At 40.0% G+C, this 23,097-nt stretch overlaps 1 protein-coding gene across 3 annotated transcripts; it reads left to right on the plus strand.

Moving 5' to 3' along the window:
- Window positions 1-3,843: 3,843 nt before the first annotated feature.
- On the plus strand, window positions 3,844-22,851 carry LOC131218708 (GATA transcription factor 28-like). 3 transcript variants are annotated; one of them, XM_058213429.1, is made up of 9 exons: window positions 3,845-4,488; window positions 9,626-9,697; window positions 9,779-9,909; window positions 13,544-13,666; window positions 13,860-13,965; window positions 14,105-14,155; window positions 19,941-19,976; window positions 20,205-20,270; window positions 22,466-22,851. In XM_058213429.1, the coding sequence occupies exons 1-9, from the start codon at window positions 4,108-4,110 to the stop codon at window positions 22,532-22,534; spliced, it is 1,035 nt and encodes a 344-aa protein (XP_058069412.1). In that variant the 5' UTR covers window positions 3,845-4,107; the 3' UTR covers window positions 22,535-22,851. The 3 variants fall into 3 exon arrangements, with proteins under 3 accessions (XP_058069413.1, XP_058069414.1, XP_058069412.1); XM_058213430.1 differs by lacking the exon at window positions 19,941-19,976 and having other exon boundaries at window positions 3,844-4,488; XM_058213431.1 differs by lacking the exon at window positions 14,105-14,155 and having other exon boundaries at window positions 3,844-4,488.
- Window positions 22,852-23,097: the final 246 nt, after the last annotated feature.

Here is a 23,097-nt window from a genome sequence, read left to right on the forward strand (position 1 = left end):
ATATTTACTATTTCTGAATCAAATAATAAGTTTTCCTTTAATGGGACATAAAAGCATTATCATTGACTTAAGGCTTGTTTAGTTTTCTCATTACGATATTAAATGGATAATGATTATTTACTTATGTAATTGCGTGGTGACATTACTTTAATTTGATTGTAATTAAGATTTTGTTATATTGTTTGTTTCACCAAAAAATATTGTAAAAATGGTCATTTTATTATATGAAAATGCAATTATTGCAATTTATTCCACATGCTTCCCTTCAAATCCCCATGTAAATACATATAAATGGGTAATGATAAATTATCAATGTAATTTTGATACTTTTTTTCTATGTTGACAATGACCATTTATTTTTTTAACGCTAAAACCACGGAGGGTGCAAAATTCATGTGGGGCCCATTGTGATATTTGTGACTTATCCATGCCCCCATCCATTTTGTGAGATGATTTTAGGGCATAAATCCAAATATGAGGTAGATCCAAAGCTCAAGTGGACCATGCCACACGAAATAGTGGGTCAAAAGCATACTATTAAAAACCTTTTATGACTACGATTTCCCATGGCATGGGCCACTTGAGCTCTGGATTTGCTTCATTTTTGGGTTCATGCCCTAAAATGCTCAGGTAAAATGAATGGACATAATGAATATGTCAAATACATCACGATGGACCCCACAAATTTAAATCAATCATTTTTTGACCAAGTTTGAAGGTGGAAATCAAATAAACATGAATAATAACAAGATATTTACAACTATTTATTGGTATTTATCGATGAATTGACAAATCAAGCATTCTTACGAGTGTATTTGACTCTTGATATACGACTTATGATCTCTTTCAAACAAACACCTGCAAATGATAATAATAGCTCATTTACATACATTTTATTGAAAGCTGATGAATCGATTAGGTCACTGGGAAAAACATGAGAAAGTATTGGATCCATCCATCCATCCGTGCATGCATACATGCACACACAGACATTCATCCATCCATCAACCTAACCACCCAACCATTCATCCATCCATCAATACATGCCGCACACATCCATCCATCCATCCATCCATCTGTGCATGCATACATGCCGCACACATTCATCCATCCATCAACCTAACCACCCAACCATTTATCCATCCATCAATACATACACACATACATCCATCCATCCATGATCCATATGTCCATCAATGCATGCACACATAACACACACGCACACACGTACAAACATACATTTCATCATACAATCATACACCCGTAAAAAAAATAAAATTAAAATTTTTAATAACATATATTTTTGTGATATCAATACATTCGCCATATTATCAGAATATTGCCGATACACTGATGATATAATTAACACTTACAATTTACATAGTAAAAAACATTGGCAACATTGACACACTAACGATGCAAGCAACACCTGGAACTTATACACGCACGCGCTCGCACACACACACACATGTAGGCAATACATTGGCGACATTGACGCATTGGTGATATATCGACGATACCTATAACTTTTTATGCTACCAGTGTTATTAGTATCATCGAGTTGGACTACCATAGATATTTCAATAGTATCGGGGATACTCAGAATGATATTTTCGATTATGTAAAATTTCAGGTGTCGCTTGTATCACTAGTGTATCAGCAATATTTCAATAATATCGTCAACGTATCAATATCATAAAAAAAATTATTTGTTTTTGAACTTTCATGGGTATGGGTCCATGGGAATCTGATTCGGCTAGGCCGTGTCATCTTTGGTTCTGACCTCAGTGCTGGAAAAGTTGTGGGCCCCACACCATGATGTATATGTTTTATCTACTCCATCCATCCATTTCGCCAGCTCAATTTAGGGAATGAGGCAGATCCAAATCTCACATGCACTACGCAACAAGAAACAGAGCTAATTGAACGCATACCATCCAACTCAAGTTGAATCGTGCCCAATCCGATCCGACTCGGTTTTCCTGACCGAGTCGGACTCGGATTGGATCAGGCAAAACACATTTCGGATCAGTTCGAGTCAGGTGACCCGGACTCGGTCCTAGATCAGATCGAGTTCGGGTCAGGCCATTGAGATTTCGAATCGGATCGAGTTGGACCCAATCCGATCCGATTCGGACCGATGCCCAGCTCTAGCCACGATGATATATGTATTTTATATCAACGCCATCCAGTTGTTTTGTAAGTACATTTTTAAGATGAGCTAATAAAAGATGTAGATCTAAAGCTCAAGTGAGCCACACCACATGAAAAAGTGGGGACAATGACACCCAACACCGAAACTTTCATAGGGCCCACTATGATGTTTATATGCCATCCAACTTGTTCATAGGCTCACAGAGACCTCGATGAAGGGAGAATGAAAATATTGGTACAATCCAAAACTTTTATGGGTCCGGACAAGTTTTTAATAGTGGGCATTCAGTTGTCATTGTTTATTATTGTGTGATCGTGAGCATTGGATGAACTTCATTTTTGCCTCGTGCCCTAAAATGAGGGGGAACAATGAATGTAAGGCGTGGATAAAAACACGTACACCATTGTGGGCCTTAGCAAGTCTTCCTACATGAATATTTACTTTCCAACTTTTGATGATGTTTAGTTGAACGTTCGGTGTGTAACCCGAAGCTTTTTATGCAGTCCAACCAGGCGTCCATGGAAAATCCACTCAATCTTTCAGTTTCTCCAGCTCATGTTAAGATGAAAAGCCTCAAATAAAATAGATCCAAGATTCAAGTGAGCCCATGATATGAAATAATGGGGATGACAATGCCCACCATTGAAATCTTGCTGGTGATGAAGGGAAAATACGCACATCAATCTCATCCAAAACTTTTACAAGCCCCTGTAAGGTTTCAATGGTAGGTATTCAATCTTTACCTTTTCTTGTGACATGGCCCACTTATGTCTTGGACCTAGTTCAAAATTTTCTCATCCCAAGCGGCAAATTGAGAAAATTACCACTATAAACTCCACCTTTTATCTAGCGTCTTTTATGAAGGATCCAAAACTTACCTTCCCAACTTAGACCTTACACGTACGGACAGGGCATTTGAGGATGAAAATACCCCTGCTTTTGAAAGTGGTTTATCGTTTCTATAGACCTATGGCTACGGATTATAACCGTACTTATAGGTAGATAGCAGGGGCTTTTCGTCCTCAAATGCTTTGTCCGTACGTGCAAGTTCTAAGTTGGACAGGTAGGTTTTCGATCCTTCATAAAAGACACTGGATAAAAGGTGGGGTTTACAGTAATAATTTTCTCTGGCAAAATTGATAGAGGAATAAGCTACCGTTGATTATATTTTAAAGCCATTCATCTTCATACCTACCACTCAATCAAATCTCATCACATATCCTTAACAAGGATGTCGATGCTGGCAGGTAGTACCTAATCTACACTGAGATCCTCATATTAGGGATCTACATTGAGATCCTCATATTAGGGTGAGTGCCCACCCGATGAACGGTCGTGATCTCCTATCATCTCATTCATTGACGCTTGTTTGTTGAAATACGATGATGGGAATCATTCGTTGACGCTTGTTTATGGAAATACGATGATGGGAATTTTTCATTCTCAGCCGTCCAATGATTCTCCACTAATCTGGTAGTACGTTAATCGAATGACTTTAATTTTTGGGTCACGATACATCTAAACTAGGACCCATAATTTAGACGGTTCAATTTCAATTACTTATATTCGAAGTATGCATTTACAAGGTTATTTCTAGGCGCCTGCGTATCATTCATCATAGTCAGCCAAAGTATCAAAGAATATTTTTTTGCGCTTTCGCCCTCCTCTCTCCCTCCTCGCAATCCAAAACTCGGTTTGTGAAAGTCTCCGAAAGCTCAACGGGAGCCATTCCTGTTGTTGTCATAGAGTGGCATAATCGTAAATCCCTTCAATTCCAAGGCTTGTTTCCTCTTCTACCTAAAAGGTGGTTTTTTCCTCGTTTCGTTTTCATTTCAAGGTTGGGCATTTCTCTAACAGAGGATGCTTCCAACGCAGAGTTTCAGATTCTAGGGCTAGGGTTTTAGATTCCTAGGGCTAGGGTTTTAGACTCCTAGGGCTAGGGTTTCTTCAACATGTCTGAGGCAAATGATTCGGAGCCGCTGGATTCTGGTTCCCCACCTCAGGACCATCATCAGTATCCTGATCATCATGCCATGTATGGCTATGAAGATGGAGATGCCCATCACATGGACGGTGTGCACCTCCCCATCCAGATCGACGGCCACAACGGCGATTCTGCTGACCCCTCGGGCGTCCATTACGAAGATGGAGGTGGCGGTGGCGGAGGCAGTGGAGTTGATGAGATGATGGATGGCGGCGACGACAAGACAATGGTTGGGGAGAAAGTTTCCGATCCCAGTCTTGCCGGGGCATTGAAGACCCAGGATATGAATCAGCTGATGCTCTCATTCCAGGACGAAGTCTACGTTTTCCACGCTGTCTCGCCTGAAAAGGTCTGTAAATTGTCGATTTATTTTGTAATTTATAAGATTCTCATAGAGGTTGATATCCATCACAGGGATTTTTTTAATCAGATTCATGAATTTACTGTCCTGATCAGATTCTAGGGTTCGTAGTAGGATCTTGCTTTGGGGTCGTTTGGATTCTGCAAGTTTTTAAGTTAAAATGACTTTCATTTGTAAGTCACCTACAGGGAAGTGACTTCTCACAGCCAGCCCCGTGAAGTTTCCTGGCAGTTTTTGTAAGTGACTTGCAGGTGAATTTTCTCCCCCAAACACCACCTGTAAGTGACTTACGTGTAAGTCACTTCCTACTTACAGAGCTTACAGGCATCCAGATGTCCCCTTTCAGAATCTAGGTTAATTGGTTTATATGGAAGTTAATTTTTTGGAGGAACCATAGAGCATATCTGGGCTTGCCTGAAATGATGCGCATAAAGGATGTTTTCTGTCAAAATCAAGATCACCATCATTCTAGTCATATGAGAAACGATATTGCCTGTTCTTTGGAGCAGAGAAGTGGCTTTCTTGGCTTCAAATAAGAATGGGCATGGGTCAAATGGCCAATTATGACATTCCCATTTTGAGTAAAATGATGAATCTATCTGAACCATGATTTCAAATGACATCCAAACGTGCTCCTAAGTGTGGCTTGTGGTTTGTAGAGAAAATGCCACGTCGTCTCAATTTCAAAGGAGTGTGCCTAAATGGCGATTTTTTTTTTTTTTTGAAGAGCTATGAATAGAATTTTATTAAAAAGTGGCCCAGCAACTGCCAGCCCAAAAAATGCAGAAGATTAAGAAAATAAGATAGAGTGAGCTACATTTGAATCGATATTCACAAGAACCACTGCCCACTCAAGGACATCTCTCTTAAATGGTCAAATTTTCACATTCTGATGTAGGGAATTGCTGAATCTAAATTTGATTGGAGTGTCATCCAAATTAACCCTGAAGGATGAAGACATTTGGTGTTTGTAGGTTGGCTAGAGGATACGCATACGTCCTCGGCTGTGCTTCTGAAAACATGCAATAATCTGGGTGTCTGTTTTTTGAGGTTATTTCTCAAAGTTTTTAAGTAAACAGGAATTGACTAGAAGGTAGGTCTGAGATGTGGGGTGCCCCTGTTCGATCAAGCGTCGAAGCATTCTATTAAAATGTCATTGGTGGACAAGATTGGGATCCTCATGTATGGTCACTTTAGAAATAGGAAGACTTGTCTTGCTAGCATGTGCTCCATGTCTTGGAGAGGAAGAGTAACGAGTCATCTATCCATTAATTTAATTGGTGTCAAGGCAGATTTGGTGTAGAATTGGAAGATTTTTCTCGCAGGAATGTGCTTCATTTCTAAGGAAGGAGGAAATGGGGAGCCCTCTATTAATTCATATGTTTGACAGCACGGCAGATATTCAGTTTCTTTACTATTTTTGTTTGAGGTTTAGTGTTTTTTTTTTTATACCAACATCGATGGAAAAATGCTCAATGGTTGGATGTGCAGTGCATTTGGAGAATGGGATGTATCCTTTGGAGGGTAATTCATTGGGAAGTCTATATAGTGGGTTGGGATGAGCAATTTAATTGTCCGTGGTGAGTATTTGGCAACAGTGGAACTCAACACCATCATCTAAGCCTTATCCCAATTAATTAGGGTTGGCTACATGAATCTTGTTCTACCATTCCACTATGTTAAGAGCCAAACCTTCAGTTAGACCATAGGTCAACAAGTTTTTTCTTAATACCCCCATCCACATCCTCTCGGTCCTTCAACTGGTACGAACTCACTTCTTCTAACTGGCGCGGTTCTTGGTCTTTGTTGCACATAAACCGTCTAAGTCTACTTTCATTCATATTATTGCGTCTTTTATACACATGATGCAACAATTGGGAATTGCCAATGATCTCTTTTGCAAGCTGTCTATTGCGAGTACCCTGTTCCTTCCCACTAACCAAGCAACGACTGCCACCTTGGGAGGGGCCCTTTGGACCACACATGAGATGTATGATCGCACGTCACATTTGAAGAGCTGCGGTCAACAAATTGTAGAAGGAATGAATTGAGAATTGGCCGGACTTGACCTTTGACCACACCATTGAATCACCCACGCTCAAAGACGGCTTGACACAATGGAGCCACTCTAAGATTTGAATGAACTCCTCCGCTTCCTCATCCATTAGGTTCCTCTTACAAGGAGGGAACTAGACAACAGTACCCCCGGAGGCAGAGAAGCATCATAGCACAGAAATGTCCCTATATGGAGCAAGGTTATTCAAACGGTATTGGAATTGCTAGATGCTAGGCTCATTTAAAAGCTAACTCAACAGGGCTGTCAAACGGATGAATTTTCTGTCATTCTGACAGCGTTTGATGCTTGAAAAGTGGCCCCACCAAAAAAGTGCCAAAATGTAGAGGGAACTTGTTGAACAAATCATGAATAAATCCTATGAAGTTGAGGAATGTGAGTGGTCCCATGGGCCCCCTAGTGCGCATTTCATTCTCGAAAAGTGGCCCCATCAAAAAAGTGCCAAAATGCAGAGGGAACTTGTTGAACAAGTCATGAATAAATCCTATGAAGTTGAGGACCATGTGATTGGTCCCATGGGCCCCATAGCGTAATCTGATTGTTGATCTTATTGGGTTTATCATCAGACCATGGGTTTGGTCCATATTGTTAATAAAAACAATCTGAACGGTTGTATTTGTCAGATTTTCGGTTGGATTTGTCGGTTGTTTGGTTGGACATAGTTTCCGTGGCCTTCTTGCTGCAGTAGAGAAGATCGGGGTTCAAGGATAGGACCACTAACAGGTGCCATGGTAATAATTGAACCTTTTATGGTAGTTCAACTGGTAATCTAGGGCTAGAATAGAAGTTTCTTTAGAGATGATATTAGGGGTCTTTTTGTGGTTGCTTCCTTTGAAGGATTGATTATTGAAATTGTTTATTGACAAATGCTTATGTAAAAGTAAATACATTTGATAAGCATACATGAAAGAACAATTGGCACACTATGTTGATGCATTGGCTAATCAGGTTGGTAAACTAATGAGGTTGGCCACTGTTTATGAAACGAGTGCCTGGCTTTAAAAATTCCTTGAAGTTTTTTAAGCCCTCTGCTTGTTTCTAACATAATGGCCCACCCGATGAGTACACTGGCCTGATTTTTGGGTGAGGACATCTTGACAGTTGGACCACCTAATTGGCTACTTTGACATTGCACTGTCTGCCACAGTGGCACGTGTGATTCTGTGTATGCCTTGGTACACATGTGGGCTTTGTGAACTTCTAGGAGTTTGCCATATGGATTAAGAGATTGGATCTGGATAGATTTGTACAAAAGGAGTGCTATGGCAAAGTGTGATGTATGAATATGATACAAGAGCGCCAGGAAATTACTTAGAAATTGCATACACATAATTAGCATTAAGCTGTCCAAATTATGGTCCTATTTGGATATACCATGTAACAAAAGTTATGTTGGTTTGATAATTTGACCATTGTATTGGTGGACATTTATTGGATGGTTAAAAAATGAAAATTAGCCTATTGCCCTTTTCCAATAAGCAAGCATTCACAAATCAGAGGTTAGGATTGTTCAACCAATTTGATTTTGGGGCTGTGATTTGGTTACAATGGATTCCACAATTTGGTCAGTTTTGTTTGAGTTAATGTGTGCCACTTGAATTCTAAAAATAAAATTAATTTATGCCACTTGTGCAATTTCTGAGTGCCTGAATATCAAGCGTGCTACCTTGCTAGGGTATCAAATAACTCCCCATATAAAATAGCAGCATACGAAGAGGTCATGTTTCGAAGAGGGGCCCTCATGTGAGGGGATGAAACACATGTCTGAGATTGGGCAGGCAATATATGTGTCGGAGATCCAGGAAATTTGTCAGGTATGGTATACTTTGGACATGCCATGGGCTACAAATGATGTTAGTTTGCCGATTAAGTAGGTCAAAATTGTATGAGAAAAATGGGAGTTGGAAAAAAAAAAGAAAGTCCAACTATCCAGATTCCACGTGCATGTGTCTCACTCGATGAGTGCACTGCCATGATTTTTGGCATATGGCATGTTCACAATTCTCTCTACTTGATGAATGGCCCAGATCTCTGACATGTGTGCCGTGTGCACAGATCTCTGATGTGTTCTTCCCCCTCACTTGAGGGACTGCCTGTTTTGCATGAAAACAGCTCTTGGAAATGCAGTGAAGTTGCTCCCGAAAAAGACATTTTTTTCAATATATTTTTTGATAAGCAATTAATGCGGCTCCTAACCATGTGTGTTCAATTAATTAAATGGTTTTGGGAATTAGAATCTCTCTAAACTGCTTCTCCAAGCAAAGCCATACAGGCCTTGGTTGTCGAAGTAGCTTATTTGGGTCTATTATGTAAGAACGACTCATCTAAGCTGAAGAAAAATCTATCCTAGAAGGTTTACAATGCATTTGGAAGTGCCTTGAATCCAACTGATTTGATTATTTTGCCATAATGGATTGTTATCCGTTCTGCTACACAGGCCAATGGACAAAAGAAAAAACTACATACGGTGTGTGTGATACTATTTTTCTGGATTCTCCACCACAGATTAATATTGTGCTGCCAATATTTAGGTGGAAAAATTGGCAAATCAATATGACACCCAATTTGTTTTCCAAGGTGCCGTGGAATGAATAACCTCACTCTGCCAAAAACATTTGAGTCCAAGTGCACCCTTAAATATTCTTAATCCTTCTTTCTTAGGGTATCTCTTTGTTAAATGGGACACGGTCGGTGCCATTTCATGCTCAACAATGAGGATGCGCGGAGGTTACTAGTGAAATTTTGGATGAGGGTAAGGTGGAGTTTCACCACGTTTCCCTAGTCCAATGATGCAGTCGGTAGTTTTGCAAAAGAGGGAGTGGCTAGAATATTGCTATGTATTGGGCAATCCTTGTCTTTAATAATTTACTTAACTTCCGTTGTTTGTTTATCTTTGAAATAAAGTTGCTATTGATTGAAAATAACTTGGATAACTTTGTCATGTCATTTCCCTTCTCTAAGTTCTCTTGTTAGGGTTCAAATCTAACTGCTGTTTGCCTAATAATGTATGCAAAGCCAGATTTAATCCATGTTGGGATGTGTGTAATGCAGGTGCAGGCAGTACTATTACTTTTGGGAGGACGTGAGGCACCTTTGGCAGGATGTGGTCCTCAGGATAACAAGGTCTGTCAACAACTATGCACGTTCTTTTATTATGGTTCTAGTTTCAATGTTACATAACTGTATTTTGTGCATCTTCTGTAGGTTGGTGGCTTCCCACGGCGTTCAAATCTTCCACAGAGACTTGCTTCTCTAATTAGGTTCCGTGAAAAACGAAAAGAGAGATGTTTTGACAAGAAAATCCGGTACACTGTCCGCAAAGAGGTTGCTCTGAGGTAAATTGGTGGATGTCCTTAACAATATAATTCTTGTCATGAATTGCACCATTTCATCAAATATTGTAAATGAGCAGAAGTTTGTCTAAATTGCTTTGGGTGGGGACTATTGTTAATGTTTTGCATCAAAATTCTCTCTAGAAGAATGCTATGTTGCCCAAAAAAAAAGAAAAGAAAAAGAAGTTGACAAGTGTCTTCTGATGAAGTCATTCCTTAAAAAAAAATAAAAATAAAAAATCTTTTGATGAAGTCATGAATGCCGTCTAGCCATGACTAAAGTTTGCAACTGCAAAGTGTTTGATCTTTTATTTGAGAAGTAGCAAAATTTTATTGCTAAGAAATCGATGAGGGAAATGAATTATGAAGATCTTTAAAACTAATATCAAATATGATCTGTGGCAAGTATATTGGCTAAAAAGTTAGCCTCTTGATGTACAACTTCAAGAATTGAACTAGGATGGATTACTTTCCGAATTAGAAGAATTTAGCCTTAACTATTATGCCACAAAATTGATGATTTACTTGCAACAGAAAAAAATAACAAACAAAAGGAATGAAGTTTGCTAAGAAATCAAACAAAAGGATAAGCATGTGTAATCGCACCGCATAAGAAAGCCTGAAGTAATGATGTTTTATTGCTAAGAAATCAAAGAGGGAAAGGAGATACAAAGAGCTTTGTGAATCGCAACTAATACCATCTTTAGCAAGTATATTGGCTATAAAGTTAGCCTCTTGATGTACCACAACTTCAAGAATTGAACTAGGACAGATTACTTAACAAATTAGGAGAAATAGCCTCCAGTATTATGCCACAAAATTGATGATATATTTGCTTACATCAGAAAAAGAACAGACAAAAATGAAAGAAAAAGGATATGCTTGGTTAATCACACCACAGGAGAGAGCCTGTGGAATCACACCAAAGACATCTAGAGGCATCGCACCACTAGTGTCTTGAAGAGTCTCTCTCCTAGACTAGAAGCCATTGCAGGAAACCGAAAGAAATAACTTCCATTCAATCAATACTCAAAACATTCAACCATTCATTTCATTGTCTCATACATATGGCCTACTGCCTTCCTAGAATAATCTAGAAAGAAATCTGAAATCTCTAGATTTTTTTTTTTGCTTTCCCCCCCATTGTTCCACGATAACAATTGCCTTATCCTCAAAGCTTATAATAAAGGGAAATCTTCAAAAAAGAAAAAAGAAAAAGAAAAAGGAAAAAAAGGACAAAAAAACTTGTAATAAATGGAACACTTAATAGGATAACCGAAACAAGAGCTGCAATCCAACTAAGAAGCTATACATCAAGATTCTAGTTATCCAGAACTCTTTATGCATGAGCTTTAAGACCATTGGACTGTACATCATCATCGTCTAAGCTTTATCCCAACTACTTGTCAGCTAACCATTGGACTGAAAAGTCTGTACAAATCCTCCAAAAGGGGCTTAAAGATTTGCACAGTCCTCCAGCTTCAGGGGATTGAGTGGAGCTCAGGCTAAAATATATTGTTTCTCGGCCTTATTTAGGACCTCTCCTATGAATTGCGATGGTAGGTGTGTCAATTTCCAGCAACTCTCCAAGACAAGAACCGAACCTCTCCTTTGAAATAGGAATGCTTCCTGCTGCTCTGGACACCCAGTGGCCATTATCAACCCCAGACTTTCTTCGGAATCTGGACTCCACCCTTCCTTTGGTATCGCCTGATTAGCATCACTCTTTGCCCTTTATTAATAAAGTGAGACCTTCGGTAGAAAGATACCTTGTTTCTCAGAACAAAACATCCTTTATGATGCAACAGTCATTGAAATGGCCCTTTATGTCATCTGTGGAAGAGCCGAAAGGGAGGTTGTTCATGAATAGAAAAACACTAGATGGGCAAAGCCCTGCCTTTAGCCCCCTATCTTTCCTCTTCGTAATGATGTCTGTCCATTCACCCACTTCTTTGTTACCTTTATCTAGGGCTGTCAATGGGGCGGGCCTGGGGTTGGTCTTGGCCCTGATTTTGAACTGTTTCGGGCCAGGCCTTCTTCAAAATTCTGATTTTTGCAGGCCCGAGCCCCACCCAGCCCGGCCCATTGACACCCCTACCTTTATCCATTCTCCTACGTGACCTCAGCCAGTGTTTTGAAACACTGACTGGACTGGATGGGTGAATCAGTTTGGACTGAACCAGCCACCAAAATTGGTCTGTTGATCTTAAAAGACAGTTGGTAAGTGGATAGCCATTTTGTAAAAGAAGAAAAGAAAAAGAAAAGAAAAGAAAGCAACTAAATCAATCAAAGCTCGAACCCACAATTTCTAGACAATCTAACCACTGAGCTAACAAAACCAGCTGGGCCGGTGGTTTGACCGAACCACCCACAACGGATTGAGGTCCACTCTGGGTTTTAAGACATCGACTCAACAATAAAAAGGCATGACCAAAAAAATAATCCTTTGAAGCCCTCAAAAGTCAACTTTACTACCTTGAATCAAAGAAAAAAATAAAGCAAAAATTCAATATGTGCCTAATACCATGTGTGGGAGAACTATTTGATTAAGTCATAAGATACCGATTACGCATGTTTATCTATTCTATATATCACGTGAGTAGCAGACTAGCTGGGGACAATTTTACACCTGCAATTATTTTCCATGAGTGCAGAACTTTAAATATTCATTGGCCATGGCAAGTCAATTGGTGAAAAGACTACTATTTTGGTAATTTAGAGGTGTGGCTGCTGACCAATGTATGGTTAATATTTTACCCACAAAAACCAGTTAATGGCTTATATTTTACCCCCCAAAAAGAAAGCGTACCAACCTGCTCTCTGAGTGGAGCCTGCACGGTCCCTCTTTGTCAGGTTTTGATAGGATACGGTGCCCAATTTATAACAGCTAGTGTGGCCTGTGGGGTGATTTTCTCCCTTAGATTGCCTCTTAGATGATTATCTGAACTATTCATACTCTGAATTATATGCTATAGGGGCCATCCTGAGAAAGATTTCTTGAAAGGATGATTGCATATGAAGATAAATGTGGAACATTGAAAAGTACATTTTTAATAGTTCATATTCAAATCCAAGAGTCAAAAGTCAGGATCGTCAATGAAGCATGGTTATAATATTGTAGTTTTCTAGTAATGAGAACATGAATGGTTCAGATCATCATATAGATGCAATCTGTGTTGAAATCCTTATCATGCTTGATTGAAACAGTTATGAGTAAATGGTATAAATCTTGCATGACCTTTTGTTCTCAACATGATTTTCTTTGGTGCGTGACAGATTAAGGTGGTTGTTGGAAGTTTTGGTCTTGGGTTAGGTGATGTCTAGGGATGCTCAAACAAGAGTGAGCAGTGATTTACGTGCTGGTTGATAGACCAGAAAGTTAAATAAAAGACAAGGACAAGAAGGATAATGGACTGAGTCATAGCTTAAACTAGGGTCCTCGGAGTTGAACCTTAGATCCCTAAATTAGGCCACTTGATAGATCAGAAAGTTAAAGAAAAGAACAAGAAAGAGATCAAGGCTTTTTTTTTTTTCTTTTTTTTCTTTTTTCCTCTTCTTACATTTTCTTGGATCATATTTGTTGCTAGAATGTGAGCTTCCATTTTGATATACATTGTTTATGTTATGACCACTTCAGGATGCGGCGTAAAAAAGGTCAGTTTGCATCCAAGGACGACACTTCTGAGGAAGGAGTGTCGGCTTCTTCAGGCTTGGATCCTGCACAAAGCTCGTCACAAGATGATGGTCATGAAGCAACTGCGTGAGTTCCAAACCATGATTTTGCTATGCTGGTATTCGTAGTTTCTACAGAGTAATTTCTGATAAAAGTTGCAGAAACAGAAATTTGCAAATCTATTTTATGCTTCTTTTATGTTATTATGCTTTTTTATGCTGTTGCTTTTTTATTTTTATTCTTTATTCTTTTGCTCATAATCATTGTATGGCATGTGCAGATGTCACCAATGTGGCACTAGTGCAAAATCCACTCCTATGATGCGCCGAGGGCCAGCTGGCCCAAGGACTCTATGCAATGCATGTGGACTGAAATGGTCAAACAAGGTTGGTTTAAATTTTGAATACAGAATAACCTAAGCATGCATGTGGCTCTATTCTATTCCTATGGATCATTGCTTGTCTCTTGGATATAATTTTTTCTCACTTTTTGAGAGGCTAATGAGGTTGCCAATTCCTTTGCTAGGGACGGAGCGATGAGAGCAGCAATAGTTATGGGCACCTGATTACCTCCTTTGTAATTTGCTTCTTGTCTCTTCTTTCTCATGTTTTAACTTTGCTCATTAGAAAGCCACTCTGGTTCTAGTTTCGCTTTTGTCCGTTTGACTGCTTAATCTGAAAACACTGGCTTCATTGGCACAATGGGAATGGGTTTGGGTGCGTATCATGTTTAGAGTTTCTATCGGACTCTCTAGCTGAGTCTAACATGCAGAGAAATGCCAAGGTGATTGATATGAGGAGAGATTGTTGATTTGTGTTGCATGGTGCGTGGATGGAAGATCCTGGCCTTTTATCACCTGGGGCCCTCGTGAACATGCCCTGGTCCCAAGTAGGTTGGTTTACTCATCGAGTGGGCCACACGGGTACGAGGAAAATGAATGGATGGGAAAAAGCCAATGCTTTATATTTGACTGACATGCAGACCACCTGATTTTTTTCTTGAGAAGGAAACCAAATCATTAAACACTCCAAAACAAACTACACAAGACATAGCAGCACAGGTGGCCTTCTCGTCACCTAGCTAAGAGCCAAAAAATACACAGAAGGACACCAGGCACACTAGCCCGAAAAAAGAAAAAGAATCAAAAGCATCTCTTCCCACAATCATCTAGGGCCTGGGAGGCCAAAGAAATATTCTCCAAAAACAATTGAGTACCAATCCCTTTGCTGTGACTCAAAAGAAGTCTCTTTGAACAGCATCAAGGTCACACTAATACCATATACTCAATGCTCTCTCTCTCTCTCTCTCTCTCTCTCTCTCTCTTTAATATAAAGGCAACGAAGATTTTATATAGAAAAAAGAGAAAAAAGAAAACAGACAGAAAAGGGGGCGAAGCTGCTGAGATAGCAGAAAGCCACTAGACCCCTAGAAAACAGAAATCAAAACCATACAGCCCTTTAACATTAACTGCCCAATCAATTAGAAATCTTTTAGCCCTGGACCCGACAGCAGAAGCTGACAAGGAAGAATCGTTGAAACATCTATCATTCCTCTCTAACCAAACAGACCACCAAATAGCTAAAAGAGCCATCCTCCAGATCTTAGTTTTGAACTTTCCAAATTTGAGACCGTGCCAGCTTGATAAGAGATTGAGAGCGGATTGAGGAATGCACCATTTGATCTTAAACCGCTGACAGAAATCTGACCAAATCTGAGTGATGAAAGGGCAATTAATGAGAAGATGGTTGACAGATTCTTCTCCACGCATACAACACAGACAGATATTGACAATCTGCATACCCCTTTTCCTGAGATTGTCCACGGTTAAAATTCTATTCCGCCCCACAAGCCAGGCGAAACAGATAAATTTAGGAGGAACCGGGTAGCGCCAGATGAAAGGGGAGGCTAAATTGAGCCGGGACAGGTTAGGGGTGATGAGGGAGTAGAAAGATTTAACCGTGAACGAGCTCGATTTATCGATTTTCCAAATCAGTGTGTCGGGAGAGGATGAGATCGGCACAGACTTGGAGATGAAATCCATGAGGTCCAGAAACTCAGAACATTCACTATCGCTGAGATTCCTTCGGCATCTGATGTCCCACTTGGCCTGGGAATCTGTGGCTGAGTAGCATTGGGCAATGAAGACATTTTTATCAGGAGCGAACCGGTATAAATTGGGGAATCACAATTTCAACGTGGAATCACCTATCCATGGGTCTTCCCAGAATCTGATAGAATCTCCACTACCCAACTCGAAGCTAACATTCTAAATGACCGCTTGCTTAGATTTCAAGATTCCTTTCCAAACGTGAGAGGCCCTGTATGAGGAGGAATCTCTAGTCCACCAACCACCCGGAGAAGATCCATATTTGCCTTTAATAATGACTGTCCAAAGAGCGTCAGTTTCAGCGCCAAGTCTCCAAGTCCATTTACCGAGTAAGGCGTGATTCATAATTTTCAGGTTTTTAATGTTGGCTCCTCCCTGTTTGAATATCTTACAAACATCTTTCCATTCAAGCAAGTGGATGTTGTTATGATTTTCCTTCCCAGACCATAGGAAATCTCTTCTTATGCCATCTATGGACTTCAGCACCGATGCAGGGCATCCGAATAGAGACATGAAATAGAGTGGCAGGCTGGATAGGGCAACCTTAATAAGAGTAAGGCGACCTCCCATCGAGAGGTATCTAGTTTTCCATCTAGCCAGATGCTTGTGGAATTTAGAAATGACTTTGTCCCAAGCCGATGTTAGAGGAGGACCAGCAGATAGGGGGAGACCCATGAAGAAAGTTGGGAAAGAATCAGCTGGACAGCCCAGAATATCCGCAAAATCGTGGAGGACCTCGGGTTGAACGTTGATCCCGAATAGCTTTGACTTGGCCCTATTGATTTTCAACCCAGAAACTGCTTCGAAACAGTGAAAAGCCATTAGTAGATTGTTAATATAATCGACCGAAGCTTCTGAGAATATGAGAGTGTCGTTTGCAAATTGAATGTAGGTGATAGGGGAGGCCAGGCCAGGCATGGTGATACCTCTCAGGATCCCTTCATCTTGCCCTTTATACATCATCTTTGAGAACGCTTCACCTATAATAAGAAATAGGAGAGGGGAAAGGGGGTCCCCTTGCCGCAACTCCCTAGAACTTTTAAAAAAACCTTTGGGAGAACCATTGATAAGGATGAAAAAGTGAGCTGAACCCATACAGGCTTGTATCCATCTTCTCTAGGTGGTCCCAAACTCCATACAACGAAGCATGTATTGCAGGAACTCCCAACCAACATGATCATAAGCTTTGGTTATATCCAGTTTGCAGAAAATACCCTTGACCTTGGATTTCTGGCAAGTGTGGAGGACCTCGTTAGCAATGAGAGCACAATCTGTTATCTGCCTGCCTTTGATGAAAGCATTCTGATTAGGGGAGATTAAATTTCCTATCATTCCTTTGAGAACGCTCTCTTAACATAGGCAATGGGGGGAGCTTTAACGTTGAAGATCCTATCATTCCTCTCTAAATACCCCAGAGGATAGAAAAGGGAAGCAATTTCCAGATAATCCTACCTCTTGCAGGAAATTTCCTATCATTCCTTTGAGAACGCTCTCTTAACATAGGCAATGGGGGGAGCTTTAACGTTGAAGATCCTATCATTCCTCTCTAAATACCCCAGAGGATAGAAAAGGGAAGCAATTTCCAGATAATCCTACCTCTTGCAGGGAAAGGCCAATGGACCATCCAAAAATAACATCGCATACGGTTCTATACTGCCCACTGGATTCTAGAAAATCCAAGAGTCTCCCCAAATTTCCCACACCAACTAGCAATGAAGGAATCAGTGACTGACATATTCTTCATTTTTTCCACACATGAAACACATTAGGCATCACCAGTGTTTTCAGTAGCGTGCATAACGTAGCAGTAGCGTAGCGTAGCAAAATCGCTACGTAGCGTAGCAGGTAGCGTATTCCCCTGTAGCGTACGCTACGGCTTCGTAGTGTGCGCTACCTGTAATTTTGGGGAGAGCATCGTAAATGCCAAAAAATAAAATATAAAATATAAAAAAATTGTAAGGTGATTTCGGTACCTGTAGAAGGGGTACGCCTGATCGGAAGAAGAATTCGGTGGGCCTTGATCGACAACAGTTGAGTTTCGGTCTTCCGCAGGTACGAAAAAACCTCCCCTTTTTCTTTTTGTCTTCGAATGGATGAAAATTTTCAAAATCAACGAGAATTCCGGCGAATAATCTGCGACCTCTCGGGAATTTTGGTTCGATTCGGAGATTTGGGTTCGAAATGGAAACCCTCAGATTGGGATTTGGGTTCCCGATAGAAACGGGAAACCCTATTCCCCTTTCGAAAATGGCATCGGACCCTTTTTTTTAGGTGCGGATTAGCTATTGACAGGTTTAGTAGCTAGACTTGCTACTAAAGTGATGTCACCACGTTCTGTGGGCTCCACCATGATGTATGTTTTGTATCCACACCTTCCATCCATTTGTAGATATCATTTTAGGACAATATCCAAAGAATGAGTTAAATCTAAAGCTTCAGTGGACCCCAGCACAGAAGACAGTGGGGACAGTGATGCCCACCATTAAAAACTTTTGAAGGACACAAAAGTTTTAGATCAACTGATATTTGTATTTTCCCTTATTTCGTGTTTTTGGAACATTTGAATAGGTTGGATTTCAAGTAAACATTATGGTGGGCCTTAGGATAGTTTCAACGGTGGGAATCACTTTCCCTACTGTTTTCAGTGGTGGGGTCCACTGCAGCTTTTTATCTGCCTTATTCTTTGGTTCATGCCCTAAAATGATATCTGGATGGACGGTGTGGATACAAAACATGCATCATAATGGGGCCCACGGAACTTGGTGACGTCACTTCAGTAGCCCACTCGCTACTCAACCTCTCAGTATCTAATCCGCATCCTTTATTTTGGGGACGCTGCTCATGTTACAGTCGTGAGTCGCAGCGTCATGGGCCCCATTATGATGTAACATATTTTATCTGCTCCGTCCATCTATTTTGGACACTCATTTTATGGAATGAGCTAAAAAAATGAGTTAGATCCACATTTCAGGTGGACCACACCACGGGAAACAATGTGATTGAACGTTTGCCATTAAATTTTTTTTAAGGCCCATTGTTCTTTTTTTTTTGAATTTTTTTCGATGTGGAGACAAAATAACTTGGTATTTTCAGTTTTTTCCTGATTTTTTCCCTTTTAAAATGCCGGTTACTGTTTGTTTTATGTTCTTTATACTGGTATTGTACTTAATGCTCTTAACTTTGGGATTTTTATTTTGAAGAATGTGACATTTATATATTTTTCTTTTTTCTTACTATTTAATATTTATCACACACACACACACACACAGACACACACACACACACACACACACACACATATATATATATAAAATAGAAGTATTGTGTAGCTTACGCTACACGCTACAGAGGGTTGAACGCTACGCAACACGCTACCGCTATTTAAAACACCGGGCACTGTATTCCTCTTTTTCAGGTTATAGACAGTGGGGATTTTATTCAGTGCAACGGTCCAGATGAGGGCTTGGACTCCAGGTAGGATAGGGGTTTTCTACACATGCACATGGGAGAGGAGGGCTGCCAGTTGCACCCTTCAACATGACAGATCTGGAAGTTAAAACCTACATTAGCTGACCACCGTCATTTCTTTCTATCTTCTCTTTAGACACAATGCTACCTCGTGGAGGGCACGTGTGAGAATAGAGAATTCCCTTGAGTCAGCATCGTTAAGATTTCTTTGAAGGAAAACATTTTATGCAAAAGATCCTCCCAAGAATTCATAGCAATCTGCTTCCTTGGCTTCTTTGTTTACTTCTAATGATAAAATGGAAGGGAAAGGGGTTTCCAGATTCATAACCCCAGGCCACACATACTTCCAAAACCGGATCCTATTTCTGCTACCCACACCATACCAGATCCCCTTGTCAGACACCTCCCCACTTTGCCTGGAATGGACTGCCCTTCCTGGATGGATTCCCTGCCAATCGAACTGATAGACTTACACATGTTTGAACCTACTATGCTATTCAACAGTCCGGGGTACCACCCCTCTCCCCTTAGATTCTGTATTTACTTGATATGGCTTCGTCCTGTGGTAGACTCAATTATCAATTGCAACTTTTGTCATCTTTCTTTTGGATATAGTAGTTCATTAAGGGAAGATGACATGTTTGATTATTTTAAAATTGAATGCTTTAGAGGGGCTCGTCTTTGATTGTTGGTTCTCTTGACAATGTGAAAATTATTCAAATCCCTGATAGAAAAGAACTCTGGCATCCCATGTTGAGTTTTTCACCGAGTTTATGGGATTCGCAGGGACTTTTGCGAGGTCTTGTCAAGCCAAATGAGCAGGTATGATTTCTATGCAATGCGCCAACTGATGTTTAATTGCTCAATCAATCGACGATGTACTGCTTCATGTAATAACATTTTTGGGATTATAAGAATCTACTGGCATTGGATGGCCATTAGGTTTGATCTGTTGGCACTCTTGCTAATGTAGAAAATGTCCTACCTCACAGAAAGGAAATCCTTGGGGCATTGTTTGTTGAGTTGTTCACCTTATATATGGATCTGCAGGGAACTTCGCCAGATCTTTCTAAGGCCTCAACTGTGGAAATTCAGAACCCAAATCCAATTGGGCAGGTATGATTTATTTGCAACTACCAATATTTTCGAAACCAGACCAACATCGGACTGATGGGGTGGCTTGTTAGGTCGGCTGGCCTGAACTGAACTCATTGAACAAATAGAATCAGAGTTGAAATTGGACAAGTCGATCAAGAAAAAGAGACTAAATGATGGAAAACTCAAAATTTATATACTGATAGAAAAAAGTCAAAGCTCGTAAGACTGATGCATTTGTTGATCAATCTGGACAGCCAGTCCAGAGTGACTTTAACAGGTCAATGCCAAAGATTGAAGTGATTGTTTTAACCATTTTATGATGGACCTTCTTTCCTTCACTGTTTCTGTTAAGTTTTTGGACCATCCAAAAACAAGTGACTCAACTTTTGTCTATGAACTAGTTCACCAAAGAGGTGGCCATTTGATTGAATGGTTTGGATCCACACCACATATGCCAATCTGAGCTTGTGGCATCAATGCAGAAACCAAATATCATCATTGTCATCCTCTTAGCATTTCTTCCAACGGTTTCGGGTTGTCTTTTAAGTGGTAGATATACCAAAAGTTTTATGATTGGGCTGGATGCCAAACATCAAGCTTTCTCTTTTACTCCCTCTTGGAACCAGCTATTGCAGCGGCAGGCTCAAATTTGTGCGCTTCATTAATTATTGGCAACACATTTGGTTTCCCTATAAGAGTTTTAGTTACTTTTACTCCTGTTTAAAGTTTTACACGCAAAATGAATGCTGCCAAGTAAGCTTTTCTTGTAGCTTCAATGTATTTATTCCTTGCCTCATGATTGAGCAAGCAGTCCCTTATGTCAGGAGCAGAACACATGTCAGAGATCTGTGCCATTCACTAGGTCAGGTGTAGATGTGAATATGCCATATACCAAAAATCAGGGTAGTACACTCATCAAGTGAGTCACATATTTATGTTGGATTTTACTGCTGGACCACTTTTTTCCTAACTGCCCATTTTTTGTCTTGAAAGTTTGACCTGTTTGATCAGAGAGACCAACATTATTTTTTGTCCCTGGGATGTTCACAGATTGTCCTACTCGATCAATGGCCTGGATCTTTGACATCTATACGCACAAATCTCTTATGCATATTCCACCCCCTCACTGAATCGCAAACCTTATTTCTTTTACTGGAGACTATCAATGTCATCGTATATCTGACATCCTATAATAATCTAGATGGTGCACATAAATTACCAATTGGCAATTAGTTAATAAATAGTACCAACCCACAAATTGTCTATTGGTTTACAAGGTGATGGCTTTGGAAACGAAACATCGTAGCATGTCAAATATAAAATGATTTTGATAGTCACAGATGAAGGAATAGATACCTTAAAGCTTTAAGAAAAGTATACTCTTGACTTTTTTCTTCCCTCCCTCAATGTTCCTTTTTCTTGATAAAATTTTGGGTAAATATCAGGAGATATTATAACTTATGGTGGCCAAATGCCTTGCCATCTAACTAGTTATGCGCTTTCCAAGCATAGTGACAAATCTTGTTCTAGGCAATTTCCCTGCTTGGGAATTTCTTGGGAGATTTTCCATTTTTGTTATTTTTTCGCGATGTTATTGGGAAAATCTCGCTGAAATAAATTATTAAATAATTTGAATATTTATGCTGATAAAAAATAATATAAAATGAAAAATTAAAAAAGATATATCATAATGATTAAGTAAATTGAAAACTTAAATGTATATAAATAGATTATTTTTAACTTTCAAATACTTTTTGTGTGTTAAAATCACAGTTATTCTGGATAAAATTGCAAAAACCAACTGCTGAGATTTTGAAAATATCACTACATTATCATGGTAATATCATGCAATCAATTTTCTGCAAAAATATCGAGATATTTTGAAATATTTGTCACAATGGTTCTGAGGCAAAAGTTGATATCTGGTGGGCAGCCAATTGTGGAACTTTTACCATTTAAGAGCCAACCCAAAATTGGAAGGGGAGGCTAAGATAGTGTTGGCAGTGGTTCTTATTCTTTTAGCATTTAAGGTTGGTAGCTGTAAATGTTAGGTCATCAGAAAGGTCCATGAGGATGTCTGCTGGTAGGAATCATAACTGAATGGCCGGTCTAATGCAGAAAACCGGTCGGTCCAATAGTTTTCCAAACCAGCAATGGACCCAATGGCTGGGAAGCTAGCACATCTATCATCTGAAAATACTGGTTTCTTACAGAGTGGTGCTAGCAATTCCAGCAAACGGAAGAACAGCAGGGCACCTGTCGCTTCAACTGGCAACACTTAAGTCATGACGGCGCAAAGGTAAAAGGGGTTTCCAGGTTGCATTGTGATAGCCAACTCACTGCAGGGGTTGCATTCTACATTGGGTTCTCGAAGTAGGTTTTCTTGTTTATAACTTTGTTGATTTTAATTTTTATTTTTATAAAGGGTGTAAATGTCATGAAATCATCTGACCCAGCTTTCGTTGGGTTGTATTGATATCATTTCTCAATTCGTTCACTGGTTAGGAGTTTATGACTAAAACATCTGAGAAGTCAGGGGGGGAGGACGGATTGTACAATATAACTATTTATGGTAAGAAGAAACTAGTGTGGTTTGGCATGTGACGATTACTAGGAAGCCTGTGGGGCCCACTAAGGACCACTGATTGGTCTGATGATATGCTTTGTTGAGGCACTTGACATGGTCGGGCAATGACTGTGGGGGGGTTTAGGCCAGGCCGGTTCGGTTCCATGACTGTTGCAACAGCAGATGCTCGACCGAGTCCAAGCAAGCCCAAGTGCATGATGAGCATTGTTCCAAACTCCTGGTTTGAAAACATTTTGGAAGGTCTTGGGCTGATGGGTG

Source organism: Magnolia sinica, chromosome 11, assembly GCF_029962835.1.
Source record: "Magnolia sinica isolate HGM2019 chromosome 11, MsV1, whole genome shotgun sequence".
NCBI classification, from domain to species: Eukaryota; Viridiplantae; Streptophyta; class Magnoliopsida; order Magnoliales; family Magnoliaceae; genus Magnolia; species Magnolia sinica.

Bases quoted from the DNA above. Each gene is read 5' to 3' on its own strand.
- LOC131218708 (XM_058213429.1), top strand. From the start codon at position 4,108: ATGTCTGAGGCAAATGATTCGGAGCCGCTGGATTCTGGTTCCCCACCT. The intron at 9,910-13,543 runs GTAAATTGGTGG...TGACCACTTCAG, and splicing joins CGCAAAGAGGTTGCTCTGAG to GATGCGGCGTAAAAAAGGTC. The intron at 13,966-14,104 runs GTTGGTTTAAAT...TTCCTTTGCTAG, and splicing joins GACTGAAATGGTCAAACAAG to GGACGGAGCGATGAGAGCAG.